The sequence below is a fragment of the Girardinichthys multiradiatus genome, chromosome 14, assembly GCF_021462225.1.
Source record: "Girardinichthys multiradiatus isolate DD_20200921_A chromosome 14, DD_fGirMul_XY1, whole genome shotgun sequence".
Lineage (NCBI taxonomy): Eukaryota > Metazoa > Chordata > Actinopteri > Cyprinodontiformes > Goodeidae > Girardinichthys > Girardinichthys multiradiatus.
In genome coordinates this window covers 25,341,764-25,364,569 of record NC_061807.1, presented here as the reverse complement: position 1 = coordinate 25,364,569, position 22,806 = coordinate 25,341,764, and the positions used below count along the sequence as shown (strand labels likewise).

At 37.7% G+C, this 22,806-nt stretch overlaps 1 protein-coding gene across 5 annotated transcripts in view; it reads right to left on the bottom strand.

Moving 5' to 3' along the window:
* elavl2 (ELAV like neuron-specific RNA binding protein 2) overlaps window positions 1-22,356 on the bottom strand; it is a 42,142-nt gene extending 19,786 nt beyond the window's left edge. The window contains exons 1-3 of one of the 5 annotated variants that reach the window (XM_047385594.1): window positions 20,791-22,356; window positions 4,045-4,135; window positions 2,919-3,162 (exon numbers count right to left, since the gene is read on the bottom strand). In XM_047385594.1, coding sequence (XP_047241550.1) covers window positions 2,919-3,162; window positions 4,045-4,116 — 316 coding nt within the window. In that variant the 5' untranslated portion in view covers window positions 4,117-4,135; window positions 20,791-22,356. Of the gene's footprint in view, window positions 1-2,918; window positions 3,163-4,044; window positions 4,136-19,088; window positions 19,234-20,790 lie in introns of those variants that run through there. The other 4 variants (XM_047385592.1, XM_047385590.1, XM_047385593.1 and 1 more) reach the window with 4 other exon arrangements.
* Between the last annotated feature and the right edge of the window lie 450 nt (window positions 22,357-22,806).

Here is a 22,806-nt window from a genome sequence, read left to right as displayed (position 1 = left end):
ACTGATTTGTGTCTGGAAGGAAACATCCCCTGAATCTTTTTATTAACCAAAAAGTCCCTAAAAAACACAATTTACTCAATGTTAGTGGAGACTTGCCAAGATGCCCTTTTAAAAAACACCCCACTGCATGTAAAATGCTACTGCTGGCCATACTGGGAGAAAGAAGAAAGTTGCACAAACACTGAGCCGTTTCTGCAGCAGCAGCCAAAGCATGAACATGTAAGGCAAAGAGGAAACACACATCTTTCTGGTGATTACTAAACATCTGATGCAGCACCCGTACATGTAGTAGGCTGGCTTAAATCCATTGCCACAGGGCCTAGGAAGAGACAAAAGCAACAGTCTGGAGGGGATGTGGTGTTTTATATAAAGCTGAAATCAGAGCACCAATCCAGAGAAGTCTCACTGTATGGCTTTGAATAATATGAAGCTTCTAATTAATCTCACCTCAATTCAAGTTGAAAGGGAATTAAAAAAAAAATTTTTTTTAAAGTACTTTTTGGCTAAATATATAATAGTGCTGGTTTAGAGACTGGCCATAAATCCAAGATCAAGCCACACTACAACTTAGATTGAACAGCTGATGAATTCCTGCCCTAAAATCTGTGCTGGTGTGCTAGCAGTAGAGATCAAAACCCATTACAGATTCAAATTTGATCAGCTTAGAGCTGATCAGTTTTATTTATTTTGTTAAGTTTGTGTAGCATGAGACAACACCTTTGTCCTGTAAGTCTGGTGTTACCTCCGATGCAGATAGATCTGAACCTAGCTAGGAAAGTTGATATCCAAACTACTTAGACAAACTACAAGTGCCTCTAAACAACTTACAAATGAAAATTGAATTAAACATTTCACAGATGGATTGAAAGGTCTACCATAATTAAATGTACCATTTCTGTTTAAACGAGGAAAATATTCAATACTGAGCTCATAAAATCTAAAACAAACAACAAAAAAAAGGTACAGCAAAGACTCAAACCCTCGATTAAAAGGCAAAATAAAAAAATGCACTAGACATCCCAGCTTGAAGTTCTGAGGTACTACAACATTCAAGGTGATCATCCACCACAAAGAAAACTTTTTATCTGGTTACAGTTCAGACTAATAGTTGAACAGATTTAAAAGCAGTCCCTTTAGTCAAACTGTGCAGATATCTGTCATGTTAAAGACGGCAGCCTGGCTTTAATAAGCATCAACCTTTAGTCTGCGTCCCTGTAATACCAAATTGAACAGATTTTCAATGATCTGTTATTTGATTCATACAGTTTGCAAACACAATTTTACAGTTTGTTAACCACGGAACCCTGCACTGATATGAACGGATAATTATGAGAAATTAATGTAGCTCAAGTGTTTTTTAAATTAAAACCTGATTATTATTGAAATCCTGACCAAGCATTTAAACTGTGTGATTTCCCTTGAATCAAGTTTTGAAGTTGATGCAAACAGTTTCTATAAAGATGCAGCATACTGAACCACAGATGGGTTTACAGGCATTTAGTGTAAGACCTGTTTTTTAGAGTGCCAGTATAAAAACATTATTTTCTCACGCTAACAAGTAGCTGGGTGAACCTGGTTTTGTATAAAAATCTCTTAAATACAATTATTCCATGTAAGATTAGACACTAGGCATGGGCTGTTTGCCAGCATCAATATTCACGACGTATTTAAAATGTTATTTCTAAACCAGGCTAATTTTACAATATATATTTTTTCCACAATTTCAAGTCCTTTTAATAAGATGCTGGAGAAACCAATGGCGTGACCAGCTGTATGCAGCATAATGCAACACAGCTCTGCCCCTCCCTTGGTGTTGCTGCAACTGTTAACACAAGTCTAGCACACTGCTATCTTTACTTAGCAGAGAGATATTTGGCCATACTGAAATATTTCTGGTTGTGACGTACACGGACAAGAATCACAACCTAACCTAATCCAGCTGACAGCTTTTTCTACTCCTAGTGTTGCCATATAAACACAAAAATTTATATTTTAAGTGCTAGTTTTAGTCTATGTATTAAAATAAATGTTAGAGAAGCAACTAATAAATATGGTATTTCAACAGTACAATGAATAATTCTTTCTTTTCGGTTTTAAATTTAATCATGTTATACATTTGTGTTTTAAATATTTTTGTTATTACAGTAATGCCATGAGACCATGGTAAAACAAAGGTTTTTATCAGCTTTGCATGCAGAAAGAGACCCTCCCATACACAAATTAAGTCACTGCCGCAAAAAACTAAAAATCTTTCTGTTCAGATGGTGCCATCAGTAACCAATAGAAAGATGAACTGTAGCAACCCTGCTTCAGACCCTTATAATTAATAACAGCAGCAGGCTATTTGCAACTGGTGACAAATTCATGAATTACTAAAAGGACAAAATAAGCTCCAGCTGGACGCACATCTTCCCCATCCATTTACTGAAGGTTACCATATTTAGGGTCAGAGAGTAAACAATCTGTGGTCCTTCAGCTTTGTTACAATAGAAAGGTCTCCGAGTCTGATTGGAAATAACACCAAATGAAAGCAACATTGCACATAATTCAGACAGGAAGGTCTGAATAACCACGCCCAAAACCAGCCAGTAGTTAAAACAGCAGCCTCAGCGGTCAGCCTGCTCATGTCAGTGTCACCATGAGCTTCTGTCAGGTGTGCTCCTACCTTTGAAAGCAACTGGAACCAATTTAAAACTCAAATCATTCGGAGTTTCTACAATATTGGAAAACTAGATGAACACATATTCTATAACTTTAAAAATAAACGCTTCATTAGTCAGTAATAATATTGCTAAAGTGAGCAAAAATGCTAAAATCCTGTAGGATAACATTCAAAACCACATGCAGCAAAACTCCTCGGCAGAGCGTGAGCTATAAAACAAGCTATTGAAAAAAAAAAAAAAAAACACCAACATTACCTGTGATTTTGTCTCGGACCAGTTTGCAGGACTCAATTTCTCCAATACTTCCAAACAAACTCTTCAGCTCCTCCTGGGTCATGTTCTGAGGCAGATAGTTGACTATCAAGTTAGTTTTACTGTCCTCTATGCTCCCTGACTCTACAGGCGAGGAGCAGTTGTTTAAGATTGTTGAGGGACCATTGCTCGTGTTGTTGCACGTTGGCCCATTGGACAGCTGTGTTTCCATGGTCGCAATTACCTGCTAAAGAGACAGAAGGAAAAAAAATAAAGTAAATAACCCCTTTATGGATACTGGTAGTAAAATAGCAAAGCACCAGTTAAAAAAGGAAGCTCTTCACACGTCAGGACATTGTTTTGTTGAAAAAAACTAATATAGGGTGATCTAAAACAGTTTTTGCCATTTACCAAAATTTTAAAAGTATCAGAACTACAGTCAGAATAACTTGTTTTGCATTATTTTACCACCATTTAACAATACGGTTTTGAAGTTTATTGCAGAGCATTTGCACAGTTGGGAAAAAAAAAAAAAAAAAAAACAATTGACTATTTAAAATTGGAATAAAAACGATTTTCTCGTTGCTACTACAGCTGGAAAACGCAATCATAGCCTTTAAGACAGACTTATTCATCTCATCTATGAAAATTAAAATGCAGTAATGAAAATAAATGTTATTCAGCATAATTAAGTAGATATGCCAAACCCACTAGCAGCACCAAATCTGCAGTTGCCACTACACTATCAGACAAAAAGCCCTCAAGACTGATCAGCGAGGCAGCCAGCAACAAGGTCATGTATGAAGAGTCATCCTTAATTAACAAATTCACCATGTGAGGAAGCAGATCTGTGTAGTCAACCACAATCCATATTTTTCTTTAGACATCACATATACAGATACAATTTAAGAAAAAAACAGTGGCAAGCAGCTTAAGACCATACCAATTCAAACAATGACCATTTAGGAAGGTTTCAATCCACACGGTGAGCAATTTTCACCCAAATTTAAAACAGGATTAGTTTATTCTGAACAACATATGGCCAAGCTAATATCATTGGTATGGCCAAAGCACTAAGAGGAAAAGACCTTCAGGCCAAATGATTTCAAGATGAAAAAGTGCCACAGACCCCAGTCCAAGGCTCAGGAGCCCACGAACCACTTCTAAGCAGAGAAGCCACATCGCACAGTCTGACTGCCATGTTAGTTTGGAGATGCCGTCTGAAAATGTGGACACAGAGAGTACTTCATGTTAGAGAAACAAAGATAAAAACAGAGATGATAGATTATTGTACGAAGGTTTGTGAGGAGGCCATTTTTTCCCCTTACAGGCTGTCCATGCACGTTTATTTCAACAAAGGAAAAAAGCAAAAGGTGATGTTTAACTTTAACAGAAATGATTGAAAGTGAAAGACCCGTCTCAAAGACGTGGATAGCTTTAAACCAAGAGATAAACCAGGGCTCAACAGCATGGACAAAAGGCCAGAGTGAAAGGCTTTCTGCACAAGGATGCACTGAAACCAAGAGGTAAAATAAAATGAATCCGATAGAGATACCTCTGCTTTGACAAAAAGAGCTGATGATGAAATCGAGGACACATTTCTGCATTTGTTGTGAATGGAAACAATGGACGTACAAGATGCAAATATTCAATAATATTTCATAACCCATTTCCTTAAAAACATGTTAAAAAATATATGCCACCGTGGAAATTATTCAGGCAAATTAGTGTAGATGTTGAAAACATTCAAAGCTCAAGTAAAACTCAACCTTTGATTTATACCACCTTTACTAAACAAGCAGGCAAAACTATTTCACTTCATCAAATTTAAGGTCATGTGTGGCATTGATTTCGCAAAAATGGAAAATGCATTTTTCTCTGGCTGTATAGAAAAACTAAAAGCACCACATCCTCCACACAACAGTAGCTGCATACTTCCAGTCACCTGACTCAAAGCCACTACGTTTTTCTCACAAGACCAAAAAAAGAAGAAAAAAAAAAAAAAAAAAAAACAAGATTCGGCAGTTTGGAAATATTTCTGGCCGTTTCAAACAGCGATAGTCCTTGTGAGGACACTGACGGAGTGCCACCCTTCACTCATTAAAATAATGCAATTTTAAAAACTAGTTAGAAAAGTCTGTTAAACAGCTGACTGCACGCACTACCAGAGCCTGAATAACCAACCAATAGCAGTCTGTAAAAATTGTTACTTAAACAGCTGAAGGACAAAACGGTATAATAAGCAGCTACAGAGGAAACTAATAAGTGGGCTTTTAGTTTGCTTTAGCTTAAGTTTACATAGCAAAAAATAAATGTATAGATGTAATAATCATCATTTATATATATGAGCAGCAGTAGGTATTGTTGCTTTTCTGTTTTAAATACAATGTTTTTACAGTTGTGTAAATACTGGTACCATAGTTTCAGCTTATAACAACCCATGCATCACATTACTTTATGGTTGATCAATTTCTGTAATAACAAGTACAAGAAGCTCCAATTAACCAACATAGGGGTTTAAGAGAATCCCACCTTCCAAAAGGAAAATAAGACCTGTTTTGAAGTCAAAGTAGTCTACATCAGTGGCCTCTCTTTAAACTGCCTTTAGACCATAAAATATTTCCTGCCTGTGACTAAACAGCATCCAGCTACAGAGCAGAATACGACGACATCTCAGAGGAAGCAATTTTCAGAGCTCTTTATAAATTATATAAATATAAAAAAATTTTTAAAAAGCCTATAAAGATGTTGGGAACATTGTGGCTACTTCTTGAAGAAACTAGTCAAAACAGCGGTAAAAAGAAGCAGCGTTTATGGCCCTCCCTCTGCAGAGCAGCCGGTTTCAGACCACAGTTGTGATCTCAGTGGCATAAACACCAACTTCCTCAGTCATTTCACATAAACAACCAAAAGCATGATCAAGCCTTCACTGTACATGAATAATCTGAAGCACAGGAAATAAACCGACTCAGATACCGCAAGCAGCAACTTCAAGAGGATTTGCAATGCATTAAAGTACAACTGCGTCGATCCAAGTGTGCAAATCTGTAAAACGTCATTTTTTAAAATGAGATCTTTTCCATTTTGCCTTTCACATCACAAATGTAGAATTTATAGTTTAATCCTGGAAATACCGATATTATCGAGATGGGGAAAAAAGAATGCACACACTTCTAAAACTGGCCATCCATTCTTAACACTATAATAAGTCAATTATCTCTTTTTGTTTTTTTTTTATATTCCACTGTTTGTTTTTGGTGTTATGCAAGCATTAATGTGAGCTTACAGAAAAGCTGCTTAAGACACATTTATAACAACTCAAAAGTAGCAAAGGTAAACTTAGAGCTCTGTGCTTTTCAGTTTGTTGGTGACAAGTAATGAAAATGTCAGCTTGCTATAACTCAAACACCAATTGATTTTCTCTACTCAAGCACAGAAAACCACACACCTCTCGCCAAGTGAGCAGGCAAAAACCAATGATCCTGACCAATATTTCTTAAAAAGAAACCTGAAGGGGAAAAGATGAAATGCACCAGTTTTTATCATTTCAACACTTCTCCAGTATGGATTTTGCCAACTGCTTACATTTAAACTCCTTTAAATGCATCATCAAACAAGCCTGCATATCCTTTTTATAACTAAAGTCATAGAGCTTCAACACCATAAACCAGGGCTGGGCAACTCCAGTCCTCGTGGGCTTTAATATGCGTCCTTGGGTCCAACACACTTGAATCAAAAGGCTGAATCACCTCCTCAGTAAACAGTCAAGTTCTGCCCCTGCCTGGTTTTGATTCAGCTGTGTTGAAGCACAGCGACATCTAAAGGTTGCAGGACACTAGCCCTCGAGAACTGGAGCTGCCCAGCACTGCCATAAACATTGGCAATGTCTCATTTTGTGTTAAATCTTAAAAAAAAAAAAAGTCTTCACCAGTACCAACCCACATTTGTTTAATCTTATAGAAAAATCATCTGACACTGCCAAACAAACTGCTGTATTCAAAGATTTTCTATGGAACGCCTCATTAAAAGATAAGACCATGTACTTAAAGTTGCACATGGCTTCACAGTTAATTCAAAACAGGAAAATAACATGCTTTCTGGACAACACTACTTTAATGTATGTTCTCAATATGCAAAGAGCTCTTGTTAGCAGTTACAGAGGAAATGTCATTGGACCAGATATACAATTGGTCTTGATTTGAAAAAAAAAAAAAAAAAAAAAGGAAATATTTGGGAGCTCAGCTTATCAAAGTGTTGAGGCTGACGTGTGTGTGGGAGGCATAAGACTAAAAACATTTTCTTGTGTACATCTGCACTTATCTCAAGAACACAGACAAGTGCAGATAGTTACATTCATGTACATTTGCCAACAAGTATAAACAACAAGCCAGTAATTTTAGGGGATTATGAGGGTTAGGATCATTCATTTACAAAAGCAGGCCATAAACTGTAGGATTGCTGCAATGGCCAACAAACAGCCCAGATCACAGACTGATTATGGTGAGAAAGCCAAATGCAAAAAAAGGAAAGTAAATCTTAAGAAATGTATTTGCCCCTCAGGAGGAACATTTATAGCTGCACCATGTAATCTATCACACGGTCTCATTGTGAGTGGTTCCCCAGGTTCCCATATGGGATATGAAAATAATTCACAGTCAATTGTAAAATACTTGATACCAGAAATGTTTTCAAAGTCAGAACTTCAGCATTCAAGATATTCAGGTTAGTTGAAATTGAGCAATCTAACTGATTTTCCACCGACAGATTAAGGAACAGCTGTCGAGATTGGTGTTTACAGAGTTTTTGCAAACAGCTGTAGGGAGGTCAGCCATGTTTGAGCAGTTCTATATGCAGACGAATCAAAACTCACTTTCATGCCTGCGATTTATACCCACTATAACATACACCATTGACTATGTATTTCTTGGATAAAAATGCTGCCTTGTCTTATATTATGTCTTGTTCAGACAGGAACAGGTTTCCAGTTAAACATACACTAGAGTAAAAAATAAATACATAAATAAAGGGCTGCTTTTAATAATTTATCAAAGACAAAAACTCTGGATCCGAGGTTGTTTTTAGCACAAAGCAACCTGACAGCTGCATACAGTGCCATGCCAGGCCCTGTGCCTGGTTAACATGGGTCAAAGAATAATTATGATTATTATTGTTTCCCAATCCAAAAAGCTTTTAAAGAAAACCATAAATTACCATTTAGGCCAAGGAACATTTCTAAATGGATTTGAACCAGTTTGTGCAGTTTTGCTAATGCGTGTCAAATATAACTGACATTAATAAGCACGTATAAAACACTGCAGCAAACTGTTCTGTCAAACTGTTAGAGCAAAAGATGCTGCAAGATGTTAGGACTGTTGTCAGATATTTTGATGGTAGTCCAAGCTGGTAAATCTGAAGACCAAAACATTCAAGTAAAATGTTTAATAACTTTGCATAAGCCATTGGCTGCAGGAGGCAGGGGACCATTTGTGTTATTTTCCTATGCCGTGAAATGAGAGGAGAAACATTGAAAGAAGGTTTCTTGCCTTGTTACAGAGTTCAAAAACGGCTACATTTACAATTTGCTCTTGTGGTTAAATATTTGCATCTCTAATGACAGGTCCAAGAAGCTGTGGTTGATCACAACTCTTGATGTTTTTAAATTGCACTGGAGCTGAAGACAGTTTTAATTTCATTTTGAAACAGCAATGGCAACAAAATACAGATTCTTAATTTTACCATTGTTAATAAAAATGGAAACCATTTCATCACTACTACATAAAAAGGACAAAATGCCTGAACAAGAGCACAGAAATGAAAAGCAAAGTGTTCTATAGACGATCCAACGGGATATCAACATGCGATCTAATATCATTATACTGCTTACTTCAATGTCTGGATGAATAAGTTTCCTGTTTGACAATTTTTCAGCCAACAAGAAGCACATAACCTGGCTACTTGGAACCCAGTCATCCATGGTCATTTTATCAGATACGTCAACTAAACCCCTACCTGTTTACCAAGATTACACTTTGTTGAAGCGGACCATTTCGGAGTCTGATAAGTCGGCAAACAAGCTAAAACAAGTTTGTCAGGCAGCAAATGCAAGTTTAAAATGGAAGAGACAAACCCTCAGTCTGTGCAGTTTGTATTTCTTAGTGCCATAGTTAAATCTAGTCAACATAATCTGTTCTTGTTCAAGTCTTCCACTAATATTTAGAACCATTTCAAGTCAACATCTCAAAAACCTGCATGCTTTCTGGTGACTTTGTTGATAATAGTATAACTGTGTCCGTGTTACGTCGGGATAGAATATGCAAATGTAGAAATGTTTAATATTTTCTACAGCGAAGGCTGGAGACTAAGCTTGAACATCATTACAAAGAATTATGTCCGACTTGTAGAAAAATCAGACATTTACAGAATAGCATTTATCGTTCTGAATGTTGCAGTGCCGGCAACGCATTACACAACAACATATACATGAGTCACATGATTTACAGACATCTCCCTAAACCAAGGTCAAAACCAAGAAAACACACAGCTCTGGCAGAAACTTGAGTGATGATGCAATCTGCTTTAACCCTGATGGCTTTTACCACCAGATTTACTTATAGATGAGACAAACCTTAGAAGAACACGAAGAATCATTTAGACTGATAACATTCAAAGACCTAGAGGCCTGTCCACTGTTAGGTGGGATTTTTTTCCCATAGCTAGAGAGAAATACATTTACTTCCCCTGTAATCACCACTAATCTCAAATATTTACCAAAAACTTTCCACAAAACGTATATTTAAACCTAACATAGTGAAATCCTCTTGCTTTATTGTTGAGGCAAACAGATTTGTTAAAATAACAGAAAATTGCTCAGTCCCTTTAACCATCATCTCCCAGTTTAATTTTATTTCTGAATTTCTGGCACCATCAACGCTACACTCTTACAGCTGTAAGAATGTTTGCTGAAAGATAAAAAGTTTAGCTCAGGATTTCCCCACGTTGTGTAAGAGCAGAGTACATTTCCACCTCAACCTTTTTTTGGCTCAACCTAAACATTGTAGCTCTGGGTTTTCCAAATTTCCACTGATGTTTAATTAAACAAATAGAGTAGATTTCTGGTAGTTATTTGGGATGCAGTACTTGTCACAAAAAAAAAAAAACTTGAAACCCAGATGTGCTATGACTGTTTGCTGCTCAACACAACTCTTTACTAATCTAATCCACTGCTCTTTTTAATCATAATAGCTGACCCGTCCTCTGGGTAAAGTGAAATCAAACCTGTAAATGTGCATCATCTGGATTCAGTCTAAATCTAATGCATTTTTTTTTGATTGGCCCCATAAAGCAGTGTAGCTAAAGCTGAAATGCAGCTGAATATTACTGCTCTGCTTACATCAAACATGTGCTCCAACCACTTTCTACACATTGAAAAGCAACGTTTTGTCTGAACATTAACTTAACCTTGTCTTGCAAAGAAAATATTACAGTTTTGGTCATTTTTAGTATGGAAAATGACAGATCAAATGACAGTTGTCCTAGAAACCAATATATTTACCTCATCTCTAAATTCAGCAGCTGAAAATATGAAAAACATTTGTCAAATAATTTGTAATTAAATCGACTGAAAAGACCAAATTATTTCATTTGTTGACATTTCAATGCACTTACTGAAAGATCTCAACATTTTATCTAATGATGGTCATTTTTCTGATAGCTGGAGTTGACTCAGATCACGAAGCATTTAAACTTCTGGAGGTGGCACTGAGTTGTTGTGTTGCCCAGTGGTGCGGGCACCACCATGTCTTTTTGATCTGCATCCGTGTTCCGACACGGGAGAATAGACCCCAGCTTTGTTGATCGCTAAACGCCACTGCAGCCGCCGCAGGCGATTGTCATCTCCCAGTTTAACCTGTCATACCATTGCAGTTTTGGTCATGCCTAACCTGGTACGAGATGGTGGCATCTACAAATGTTTTGCACCTTCAATGCATCCATTTATTCCCGTCAGGAGGACGTTTTGCTAATCCTCTCCTCTTTCTGCAATCTTTTTTTTTGTGGAAATGTTTCAAGACAAGATTGCGCAACACGTGGTTTCAGCATTGCAAGGGACGGCAGCGTGCTTCAGTTGCAGAACTACAGCATACCCGCAAATTAGAATATGCCAAATCAAGAATTATAATACTTTTAGACAACATTGTTTTGGTTACAATTTGAAACCTTAAATCAACATTTAATAACTTGAGTAATTGCACCTTTGTCAAATAATTGTCCCAATCGCTCTATACGATACAACTTATTTACAAATCTTGGGACTTAAAAAGCCATTGTATTCATTATAAACTACACCAGGAATATGTGCACACTATATCAAATCACAATATAGCAATTGCAAAGGACTGATTGGATGCAATATTTGCTAGGATATTTTATTTATATATTTTAAGTGTCAGGCATAACCGCTCCTCGTATGGGTAACATTTTTGACCAGTTGGATGAACTCCAAGACACCTCAATGCCCACTTATGATGTATGTTTAACAAGTTAAAACTCACACATACATCTCTGCTATTAAACAAATTTAATGGCAGGAAACGTCTTTAAAATGTGGGTTAAATCGATATCTTCTTTGCAATTTTCAGCAATAGTATTACAGTAAAATATTTATCCAATATTGTGCAGTCTTAGTGGCAGGTAAAATTAATATCGGTTTATCAAGTATGCAAACATCTAAGGACAAGGAGAGACAAAAATGTTATCTGGCCAAAGATGTTATTCTAAGCAGTTATTTACTCAAGCAGCTCCCTTCATGTTCAGGGTGTCCGGAAAATCAGGCAACAAGAACATATTGTTAACTTCAGTCTTCATTATGGTTTTCATTTTATTCCAAGTACAAACACTGGCTATTGTTCCAATTGAGATACTGCCACAAGGCAGCAATATTTCATTAGATAAACACTTGGAACAGGACGCTTGGCAAGACGCCTCTTTCCAAAAAAAATAAGGAATAAAAAAAGACATTCAGTTAAGCCTTTCTCTTGTGCAGGCAGCCTGCAGCATCATCTTAATGCAAGCATCTGAGTGCAGAGCATCTTGTTCCACTGAGACGTACCCTTACAATTTACCACAGAAAGCAGGTTAGAGAAAAACTACGAGGTTCTTCAGTTATACCATTATTTCCACCTCCACATCTTCACCCCAGTGAGTGGGACATTCCAGGAGGCATTCAAATGTAGCATGTTTAATTAGAGATGGGTTCAAATCCCACTGCATCTATGCTAGATGTTGTTATGCATAATATGAGTGATATTAAGACAAGAATGCTAATACGTATTTAACTATCAGAACCTAATCCTAACTATTTGCATTGTGAAAATTAGCTGTCAAACTTTGATGAGCACTGTGTTAACATACAGAAAAACAGCACATATGCAAAAATATTCCCAGGAAACCCAGGTAAACCCTAAAACTGGTTTTAGTAAAAGTAATGAGGAATTAACCCTCTTTAATGCAATTTAACATTATGGAGAAGGAGAGATGAAAAAAGGGAAATGTTTGCATGCTGCTAATCTGCCAAAATAATAAACCTTGCATATATTGACTTGTCATGGTAACTGAATGAGAGCTGCTGCATGCAAGATCAGATATTACACTGGGTTTTCGTGTCACTACATTTAGGAGGATGTTGATACTGAGACAATTTACTTTACCCATACAGGATCTTTAACTTCCTCAGAACATTGCATTCATTGTTCATTAAAGTGTCAAACCCATCTGTCATATTCTGGTCCAAAGAGGCCAGCAACCTGCATGTTTTTTTGATGCATCCCCTGATGCTGATGGCTGAAGTACCCACTCAGAATATCACATTCAGAGGTTGGGTAATGACCCATTTACTGAAATCAGGTGTGTTCAAACAAATAAACATCTTAAACATGTCCGATCTTGGCCCTCAAGCGCTGACACCAGGGTTCAAGACTCCAAGGCCTCACACCGTCAAAAAAAAAAAAAAAAAAAAAGAGGAAAAAAGGAGGAGAAGGGTGGATATTGAAAAATGTGCCTTAACCTGTTCTTTTAAGTAGAAGGAAGGTAGGCCGTGAAGCCAGCTTGGGGAAAGAGGGTGGAACCATTTTACAGCAATTCTGACCCAACCAGGAGAAAGAGGTTCAAGACCTGCCCTCAAGACACCATACCCTGAAGCCCAAGAGACAACCGACTGTGACAGAAATCCCAAGACACTTAACCATCACCACAAACCAGTAAAAACGAATTCGCTTTCACGCTTTTGGCCTACACACCCAATTCTACAGCATGATTTTAATATTTTCACTTTAAGAGCTTTGCCCACCGGGGGTGTCAGACACGCAACAAAACAATACGACCGCATTATTTTCTATTTTCTGACGCAAGCCAGTAGCATCTGGTCGGCATGCCCAGCAATCCTTTTCAAACCAGTTCTACTCAGGAGTGTTGACACTTCTGAATTAAGATACTATGTTGAAGTTGTTCCGCTCCTGATGTACGATCCCCTTTAGATAAACTGCCTTAAAAAGCCCTCATTAATCAGACATGGCAACAGTCCTGATTTGCCAATTTTTCACAGGTTCCGAGTCAGATTTATACCACAACCAGGGTTTATGAAGCTCTTTCAGCTTAAGAGTTAGTATGGTAAAGCTTTTACAGCTGGTACCCCTGGCAGAACTAGTGTAATATCATTACATGCCACAGTACAAAACTAAGGAATCCACAACATTTCAATCTTTTTATTGAACTGGACATCTCATCAGAAAAGTGGATAAAACATTTGCAGAGAGGCGTTTCATTTCTAGATTAATATGGAGCGGTGCAGTGAAAATATTTTCTTTTCAAACAAAGATTAGCCAATTCACTCAGACTACCAATAAAATTATAAGCTGAGCATGAAGCCAACAGTGAGATCAAAATGTACCGATGTGACACCGAGCACTCAAAGTGAGGAAGCACGAATCTCTGCTACTTACTCCTCGGAGAATTAAATTGACCAAGTATGCGTGACAAGCTGTAGCGCAAAAAAAAAAAAAGTACCTCCAGAGTACATTCACTTACATGCACAACCTGTCCTTGAAAACTAAAAGCCTACAAGTAACAGTTCAAAATATCTCTGTTGAAACCACAGATGTGACTTGCCTACCCACACACCAAGTATACAAAAGCATATTCTGCAGCTTTAAAATCCTGCAAAAAAAAAAAAAAAAGTATATAAACTGATGAGTAAAGTAAGGCATTAGGTGGTGTTTTGCCCACTGGTGCAAAGAACAAAATTAAACTGACATTTGTTCAGGCCAGAAATGAGCATTTAATTAATTTGCATTTTCATATGTATTATATCTTACTGTCATTCATGAACTCCCATTTTAATAACTGAATTAAAAACGCAACAATGTGTTGCACTGTAGTTTAAATCTCTAATTACTGAAAAAAAGAAAAAATACTTCACTGTTCTTAAAACCTATTGATTTGCCATTGCAAGCAAACCATGCAGACTCAGAAACCATCAGCAGAGTTGGTAGCTTTTCAAACAGCTCTCAACATGCTCAGAAAATTTCAGAAATGCAGCTAAAACTCCATCTTCGAAAATTATTTCCAATAAAATAAAAACCTTACAATGGCTACAGATATTCGGTACTTTTTAGGTACCGACCGAATTCAGTCGGTACTACCGGGTACCGATTCACGTAAAATCAAACGGTACCACGTTTCGGTACCTAAACGCATCATTGTGACACTGAGGGAGTGGAAGAGTGGGCGATTTTCAATGCCAGACACAAATACAGCATTGCACGCACAAGAGTGTAATGACGTCAGTAGCCGCTGGTACCGTCAAAGAAAGCATGGCTGATAGAAGGCGTTCAAAAGTATGGCTCCAAAATGCAGTGCAGATTACACTCGCTGCAATATTTGTAATGCTGTGTGCAAGGCCAGCGGCGGGAATACTTCTAATCTGTGGAAGCTCCCGCAGCATTTTCCCGACCACTAATTAAGGAGGATGGCCCGCTATATTCTTCTGAGTGTGTGTGTATATACACTGACCTGGTTAAGCACAAGATTTTTGTCAGCCTTAGATCTACGGCTACAACTCCTGCATTCAGCATCGCTTGCACGCCTGCATTCGTTAGTGGCTCGTCTGCAGCCAGCAGCATGGCTGGGTTTTCATTTGTGGTTTTAAGGTTTTAATGTTGAAGAAATGTTTGAAACAGATGTTACAATACAAACAGCTGGATGTTGTTTTGATATATTCATTAAAGTTTATATATTGAGAAAAAAAATGTTAAATGGAAAATTTCAGATTTTATTATTAAATGAATTAACATTTATTACCACATAAACAGACACAAAAGTGCCAAAAACTGGTACCGTTGAGTACCAGTATCGATTTCCAAGTACAGAGTATCGGTACGGTATCGGTTCAAATGTGAAAGGTATAGCTACAGAAATAAGGATAAACTATTGCAGTGTCTTACAGAGACCTTTTGTGGGTCCTCACCGTACACTAAAAGGCCATTCTCAGCCCCCACCAGACTGCGACTTCTCCAGATAAACTATTTTGCCAAAAATAAAAAATAAATAAAAATTTCCAGACCTAAACAAAGTAAAAAATAAAATAGCCTCTGCTAAACAGAAGGGAGAACTGGATTCAACAGGTCCAACAACAAGCAAAAGTACAGTTTTGTATTGGGAAACTAAATGTGGAGCGTTTTTAGTTTTAGACATGGAATTTACATATGTTCCACCCTCAAAAAACAAAAAGATAACCATTTACACAGTTTGGGGGATCAATCATGCTTCAAATCCATTTCTCTCTTTACATTCACAAGGACTGCAAGCTATACAGAAGCTAATGAAAGCATGAGATGTTGCATCTGTGGAAGCTGTTGTAATTCACCGTGTGTGTTCAAGGGCAATGCATTACTGGCCTGCAGTAAGGACCTGCCATGCAGAGGGACGGCCACCCAGTGGCCAACCGACTAACAATCTTGTGCACCATCCAGACAACCCATACTACACTAGGGGAGGAGGCCATGTTATGAAAAGAAAAGGGGACGGAGGACCATTTAAGCAGGACAAAGGATGTAAAATAGCTTCTCTCTACAGCCAGCCACTGCATACTAACCTAGTTCTGACAGGGAAACACGATGCCATACAGAGAGAAGTGATGTGTGGCCTCACAGTCCTGCATTTTAGTCACTGTCAGCAGCCTTTATTTAGAAAGGCAAACGTAGTTGCAATACACAGACAGCCACTCTCATCTCTTGTCCTCAGCAGTACAGGAGTTGCTGAACCTGGGATTGTTGCAGGAAAAGAGGGGGAGAAAACTGCTAAAAGCAGCAGATATTCATCACACATTGTGACTTGATCTGCAGTGACTTCATTAAATTGAAGAGCTCTTGTGCTCTCACGCTTTAAAACTATACATAACAGACACCGCGTAATATTTTCGAACCATCCAGTTGCTCACAGAGGTTTTTAATAATGAAAGACTATATTTTAGGTGCCTGGCTTTGAAGATGTAATTGAAAAAAGTGCACATCTTGGCACTATCAAGTCAGCATTTGTCCAGACAAAATTTATGTTAAAGGTCTAAAGCCCTAGTGAACCAACTACACAATGGGGCAATTTTAAGAACATGATATTAGCCAACTCCCTACAAGGAGTTTGTACATTTCAGCAACCTAGTAAATTACGCGAGTAGGCTCAAAACGGGCATAACTTTAAATGACATTTCCTAACGACACAACTTAAGGACAATTTCACACCAGATTCAAGGCCAGGTACTAAAACCAGAAAGATTTTCATAGCAATACGAAAAAAAAGAATCATTTTATACTAAATTACTATAGTGTTACATTCGAAGGGGGCAGCAGGTAAATGAAAGGTAAAACTACTACTGCAAAAAATAAATTGATATTGAGTGCATCCTATAACAAGGTTAAAACGCTGTAAACTAAAATGTGTTTAGGAACATCCAGCATCTCAGCCAGAATGTATTTTAACGTTGTTGTCCAACATACTGCCAAAATAACTCAAAGAAGTTGCATAAGCATGGTGGCAATACCATACTCAAAGCTGACATGTTTCCTTGCCTGTCCCTCTTCCAGGATTTTCTTTTTTTAAGATGTACAAAAATGGCAACTGTTTGGTGTGGCCACCTTATAAAAGTTAATTTATGCCAATTAGTGACCCGATCTGACTTAGAAGACATCTTCAGGATTGAAAAATATGTGACATTAAAATTGGAAAAGCTTCATCATTTTCCAATTTCCCAAACTCTGAGTCTGTCCAAGTCTTTTTCTGGTGAGCATCATATTAATTTATTGGCAAACTTCTGAATAAAAACCTCTTACACAGCAGGTTTAAAAAGCTCTGGAGTTCCAGACCTTTTTAGTCAGATGATGCTGTATTATAATCTGCTCTTCTTGAGCAGTGGATCACTGAGACCTAACCAGTTCGGCAGTGAAGGTCACCCAGTCTGGAGGAATATCCTTACTTTCATGGGTGCAAATGTTACCATGTCAAGCAATTGATGGTATGTGTTTCGGTCCCCATATTTACAGTCTGTCCTAGTTTTTGGTTCTCCATTAAAATAATTACTTTTTAACAATAAAAAGGCACAAATGGCATCAAACTACTTTGAGTTAAATAAAAAACTAAAAGTTTAAGAATATATTTTACTGTCCATTTAACATTCTAACAGTTTGGTAAAAAAAACAAAACTTTATAAGACTTGTGTTTTTTAGAACCACCAAGTAGTGCATTAGTTTATGTTTTGAAATACCTGTTTATTCAAAGTCAACTAATATGACACATTACCACTTTTAACCCCAGCAAAATGTGATGTATATGATTTCAAATTGATGCAACGCTGCAATTTCTCAAACTTAGATGTATGACCTTGGTGTCATTTTAAAGACTAGTTTAGGCCAGAGTTAAACATGTTTAAGTCTGACCAAATCCGGTCATTTAGATGCCCCGGACAGGTTTTGAATAGAAAATCTGACATTAAATGTTTTACTCTAAGGGCAAATCTGAATACAAATCTATTATTTGGGGAAAAAAAGCTTCTATTTTAAAAGGCTTGAGCTGTTCTTTCTCCAAGTAGCTACATTAGCATTTTTACATGTGTATCAAGGATGATTGATGCTGAAAAGAGGCTAATACAGAATAAAGAGCTTCTGATACATGGCATTCTAAGTCCATGTGGGCTGCACAATATAAATGCAGCTGCAATATCAGTGTGCACAATCAGTGCAAAAGATCCCCAGACTTAACTAATGATGGCACTCAACATGCTAGTGGCCACAGGGCTTAATTGAAGCAATACCGCAATGCAATGACCTACCACCATGTAGCCATGTATTACTGAAGTCACGGATAAAAGGGGAGAACAGACAAATGTCCTCTGGGATTACAGCTTCAATTAAAATTATAAGGCTAAGAATAACAAAATGGCAATGACATTTGGTTAGAGATTACATGCCTAAAAATGTTTGCTAACCTATATGCAAACACTAAATGAAATAGTGGGAAAATCGCAGTAACGGCTAAAAAAAAAAAAAAAAGAAAAGAAAATACATCTTTATTATGTATAAGTGGGCTTTAATTGGGAGCTGTGTTAAAAAAAAAAAAAAAATTGTTTTAAGTGGTGTTTGAAAAAGCTAAGGAATGGAGGCGCCATGTTTAATTAATTAATGTGCTGCAGCTGCGCTACTGCAGCTGAACTAACAGTTAGCTTGATGTCGAGAAGACTCGAAAATAAATCTTAAATATCAAATTATTTGCTTATTTAAAAGAAAAAAAAAACTCACTTGAAGCTCCTGGTTAAACCTGTAAGTGGCGTTGTTAGCAAGACGTAGTGAAGATTAGCAGCAACACTTTCAAATAGCAACACGACTCCATGTTTCGTACTTTAATAACAGTTTGAATTAGCGTAGTTTCGGTCAAACAAAAATTTTTGATTTAGCCACCATTTTTTTTTTTAAGTAACTCAGTTTTTGAGTGTCCTAATTAGACCAAGCAATAGGGTAATGACAGGCAACTGCTAGCTAAAGTGCTAGCTACCAAAACCCCCAACTAGTTAAAACAGCCTTCAGTCGAACACACCCCACGGTGCCCTTTCCACGCTACAGATTTGACGTGTCTTACCTCTAGGTGTTGGACCGGTACCGCGGGCATTTAATGAAGTCCCTGCAGACAAACGTTTGGTCACAGTCTTCGATAAGCATAATGGGGGCGGTGGCGGGAAAGCACACATCCTAAATAAACTAATCAGAGCGTCAGCCAATCAGCAGACACGCACAGCCTAAACCCACCAGTAGCGTAATCATAACTACATGATTAACTGCAGCTGCATAAGTTGTATACTTATAGTAGAATTTTTACGATTGAACCAGTTTTTGACAAAACGTATTTTCCATCTGAGCGGATAATTTGGTCCTCATCCCTTAATTAAAAGAAAAATGTAACTACAATAATCTAAGGATATGCAAACACAGTTGCATGGAAGTTTCGCTTTGTTTGCCTCAAATTGCAGACCACTCTATACTGCCCATCTGTGGGCTCCTTGCCTAATACATCTAGCAGACAGAAGTTGCACACAGTGGTGCCATGGAAATCTGTATTAAAATACCCATAGAGGTTTGCTTAGAACTGTATTGTTTAACTTTATGCAAGCATCTGCATGGTGCTGTAAACAGTGTTATCATGGCACTCATAAATCCTAATGAGAGTTGTTCCCGCTGCTTATCCAGGCTGACTATGCTTTTTTTCAGAAATATGTTTATGGATTTTTAATCATGCTTTTATATATTTATCTTTTTAGACATTATTGTTAGCGGCCTTGTCTGTGTAGTTTTAGAGCTGAATCTGCAATCAAAGCTTTAATAAATTTTTTAATCAAATTCAAAAACAAAGAAATTAAGATGAATAAAATAAAACAGGGCTAATTGGCAATGTGTGAAAATTTGACACATAAAAAGAAGAAATGGCTTGGTTAAACCAATTATTTTGTATTTTGCTATGTCCTATATTCAAATCATATATCTGGCGGGGAAACGCCCACTAATAATAACAATTAAAAAAATAGGCTAAGATGTATCATTCTGGGTGTAAGATGAATTAATTTGATCCACTGGCCTACAATTGTGCATCTACAAGCAATCACTACAGGTACAACCAGTTCCAAGATTATTTCTGCATGTGCAGATATCCTTGAAATAATACGGAATGCATATTTGAAAGTAGCCTTTCTCCAGTGAGAGTTTGTTTTTTTCCCTGCCATAAATAAACTTGACTTATGTAGTCACACCTGCAAGGAAATTCAGAAATAGTATAGAAAATGTGCATAAGCAAGAACTTCATCCAGCAACTCCAAGTGACACAACACACAGGCTGCACTGAGTATAACCTACATAGAAGTATTCCTGTCAAGAGTTACGCAGGAAATATATGTTTATCGAAAGTATAGTGTTTTACAAAGTTTTTCCTGATTGAGCATAAAAAATGACTTTTTTGCTTCTAATAAAAGGCATCTAGAACGAAACTATTTGCTATGTTTTAAAATTAGTCTGTTTTTGTATCAATCCTAAATGGCCCTTTTCCACGTTTCAGCACTCTACAAAACAGAAAAAAGCTTTACTGTAAGTCCCTCATAGACTACCTGAATGCTCCGCAGTTCATATTTGAAAATCAGCCGTCACATGAATGCACCACAGTGACTTTCCCCCCATCACGTCTGCATGCAACAAGATGATCTGCTCTGCACACCAAAAGGACCAACCGAAACAGACTATTCATTTATGTCGACTTCAAAATGCGAATGAGCAAATGTGCAGGAAAAAGATCTTACCGTTTCTATAAACGAAAGTTAGGGACGTCCTTGGGGCAAACAATCTCTGAATGAAACACCTGGTCAAATGATGTGGATTCCGCTCTCTTTCTCTCGCTCTTTTTTTTTTTTTTTTTTTTTTTAGTTTGAACTTGGAAACATAAAAAAGCCAACACAAACAAGATAAAATGAGGAAAATAAAATGTTTATTAAATCAAAACACAGGAATGATTTCTTTTCAGCAAATGCACGAAACAAACATAAAAGTAAAAGGGAGGAGGAGGAAGGGAGAAGGGGGGAAGATAAAAAACAAAAGCCAACAGAAGAAAGAAAAAGGAATCAAATAATGAAACAAAAAAAGAGCCCGGCTTTCTGCCCCGTGTCTCGCTCTTTACAGGTGCGCCACACAAATACGCCACATCACTGGAGTGGAAAGCGACGCGGAGGAGGAGGCTGTCTTTAAAAGAAGCTAGTCCTGCCGGCGAATATATGCGGGCCGCATCACAGCTCGCCTAAATATATCTCCGCACACGCCGTTTCATTCCATTCAACCTACACAAGAGCATGCGTCGGACGCGGAGGTATACTCGGAGTGGCTCCCCATACTCTGCGGCGGCTCCTTAACGCCATTGGCTCCAAACGCAGCACGTCTCTCCTGAATCACATGCTGCAATTCGTCCCCGAGACAGTCACTCAAAGAGAGAGAGTGTTTATTCCTCATGCTTTATTTTCTTTCTTCTCCCTTTATATGGCATTTGAAGTCAAACGACGCACCACTGATGCAAAGACAAGCAGCATTCATATATCTTTTCCCACTTTCTGCATTGCAATTACGCGATTTGGCCATTTAGAGTGCGCGCTACTTTCACGTGTTGGCTTTTATTTTACTATAAAAAAACAGCTCTATGGCTCTATTCTTACCTCTGTCTGTCTTTATTTGTCTAGTTAATTTACATAATTTATCATCAAGGTAGCAGCAGACACTAGCGTCTAATTCAGCTGCAAACCCGTCTATGTACAGATCGAAAGCTGCTGATTTCAGCACCGCGGACAGCGCCGCACTCCTATATAGACATGCCTGCAGGGCTCTCCAGTCAATGGTCAGAGCTATAGTACAGCATCCAGCACATAGATTAGAAACAAAGATGGGCGTTCACTTTATGAACAGGCTCTTAAAAGCTCCAGTTTAAATCATTTGTGAGGCTCACTGTGTTGCTAGAGTGCAGCAACAGTTACTGTATACTGGCACAGAAAGTGTTTTTGGGCAGAACCCTGCCAAACTCCTTCACAGGAAACAGCATATTCATCGCAAAGCATCCTAATAGATACTCCTGCAAAAGTGCTCAAACCACTTGTCATGTTACAACCACAAACTTCAATGTATTTGATCTGAATGTTATGTTATAGACCAACACAAAGAAGTGCATAATTCTGAAGTAGAGGGAAAGTGTGGCACTCTTATACAGCCTCTTGACTCTGGCATCCCTAAATTAAACCCAGTGATCAACTGCCATCATAATTTACTGAATTATGATTCCACCTATGTGTAATTTCATTTTAGTATACCTGCGGTAAATCCAGCGGTTCTGTGAAGGCCACAGAGGCTTGTTAGAGAACATTAGTGACCAAACACCATCACAAGGACCAAGGGACACAGCAGACAGGCCAGATATAAAGTTTTGACTAGGTTTATGTGTCCAAGCTTTGAATATATCAAAGAGCACTGTTCAGGCCATCTTTAAAAAAATACATAGGATGGCACAACTGCAAATCTATGAAGACATGGCTGTCCACTTAGACTTGCCTTTTATGGAAGAAAGGCAAGATGAAAGCTGTTAAAATGAAATTTTAGAACGTTACAACAAAATGTGCCACGAGTCGTGTATGGGACATTACAAACATTAACAAGAATGTGTTCTGGTCAGATGAGACCACTTGTGGATAGGCCCACATGTAGAAAACTAAACAATATCTCAAATACACAATCCCCACACTTAAAAAGCAGGTGGCCACATCATGCGACGGGGATGATTATCT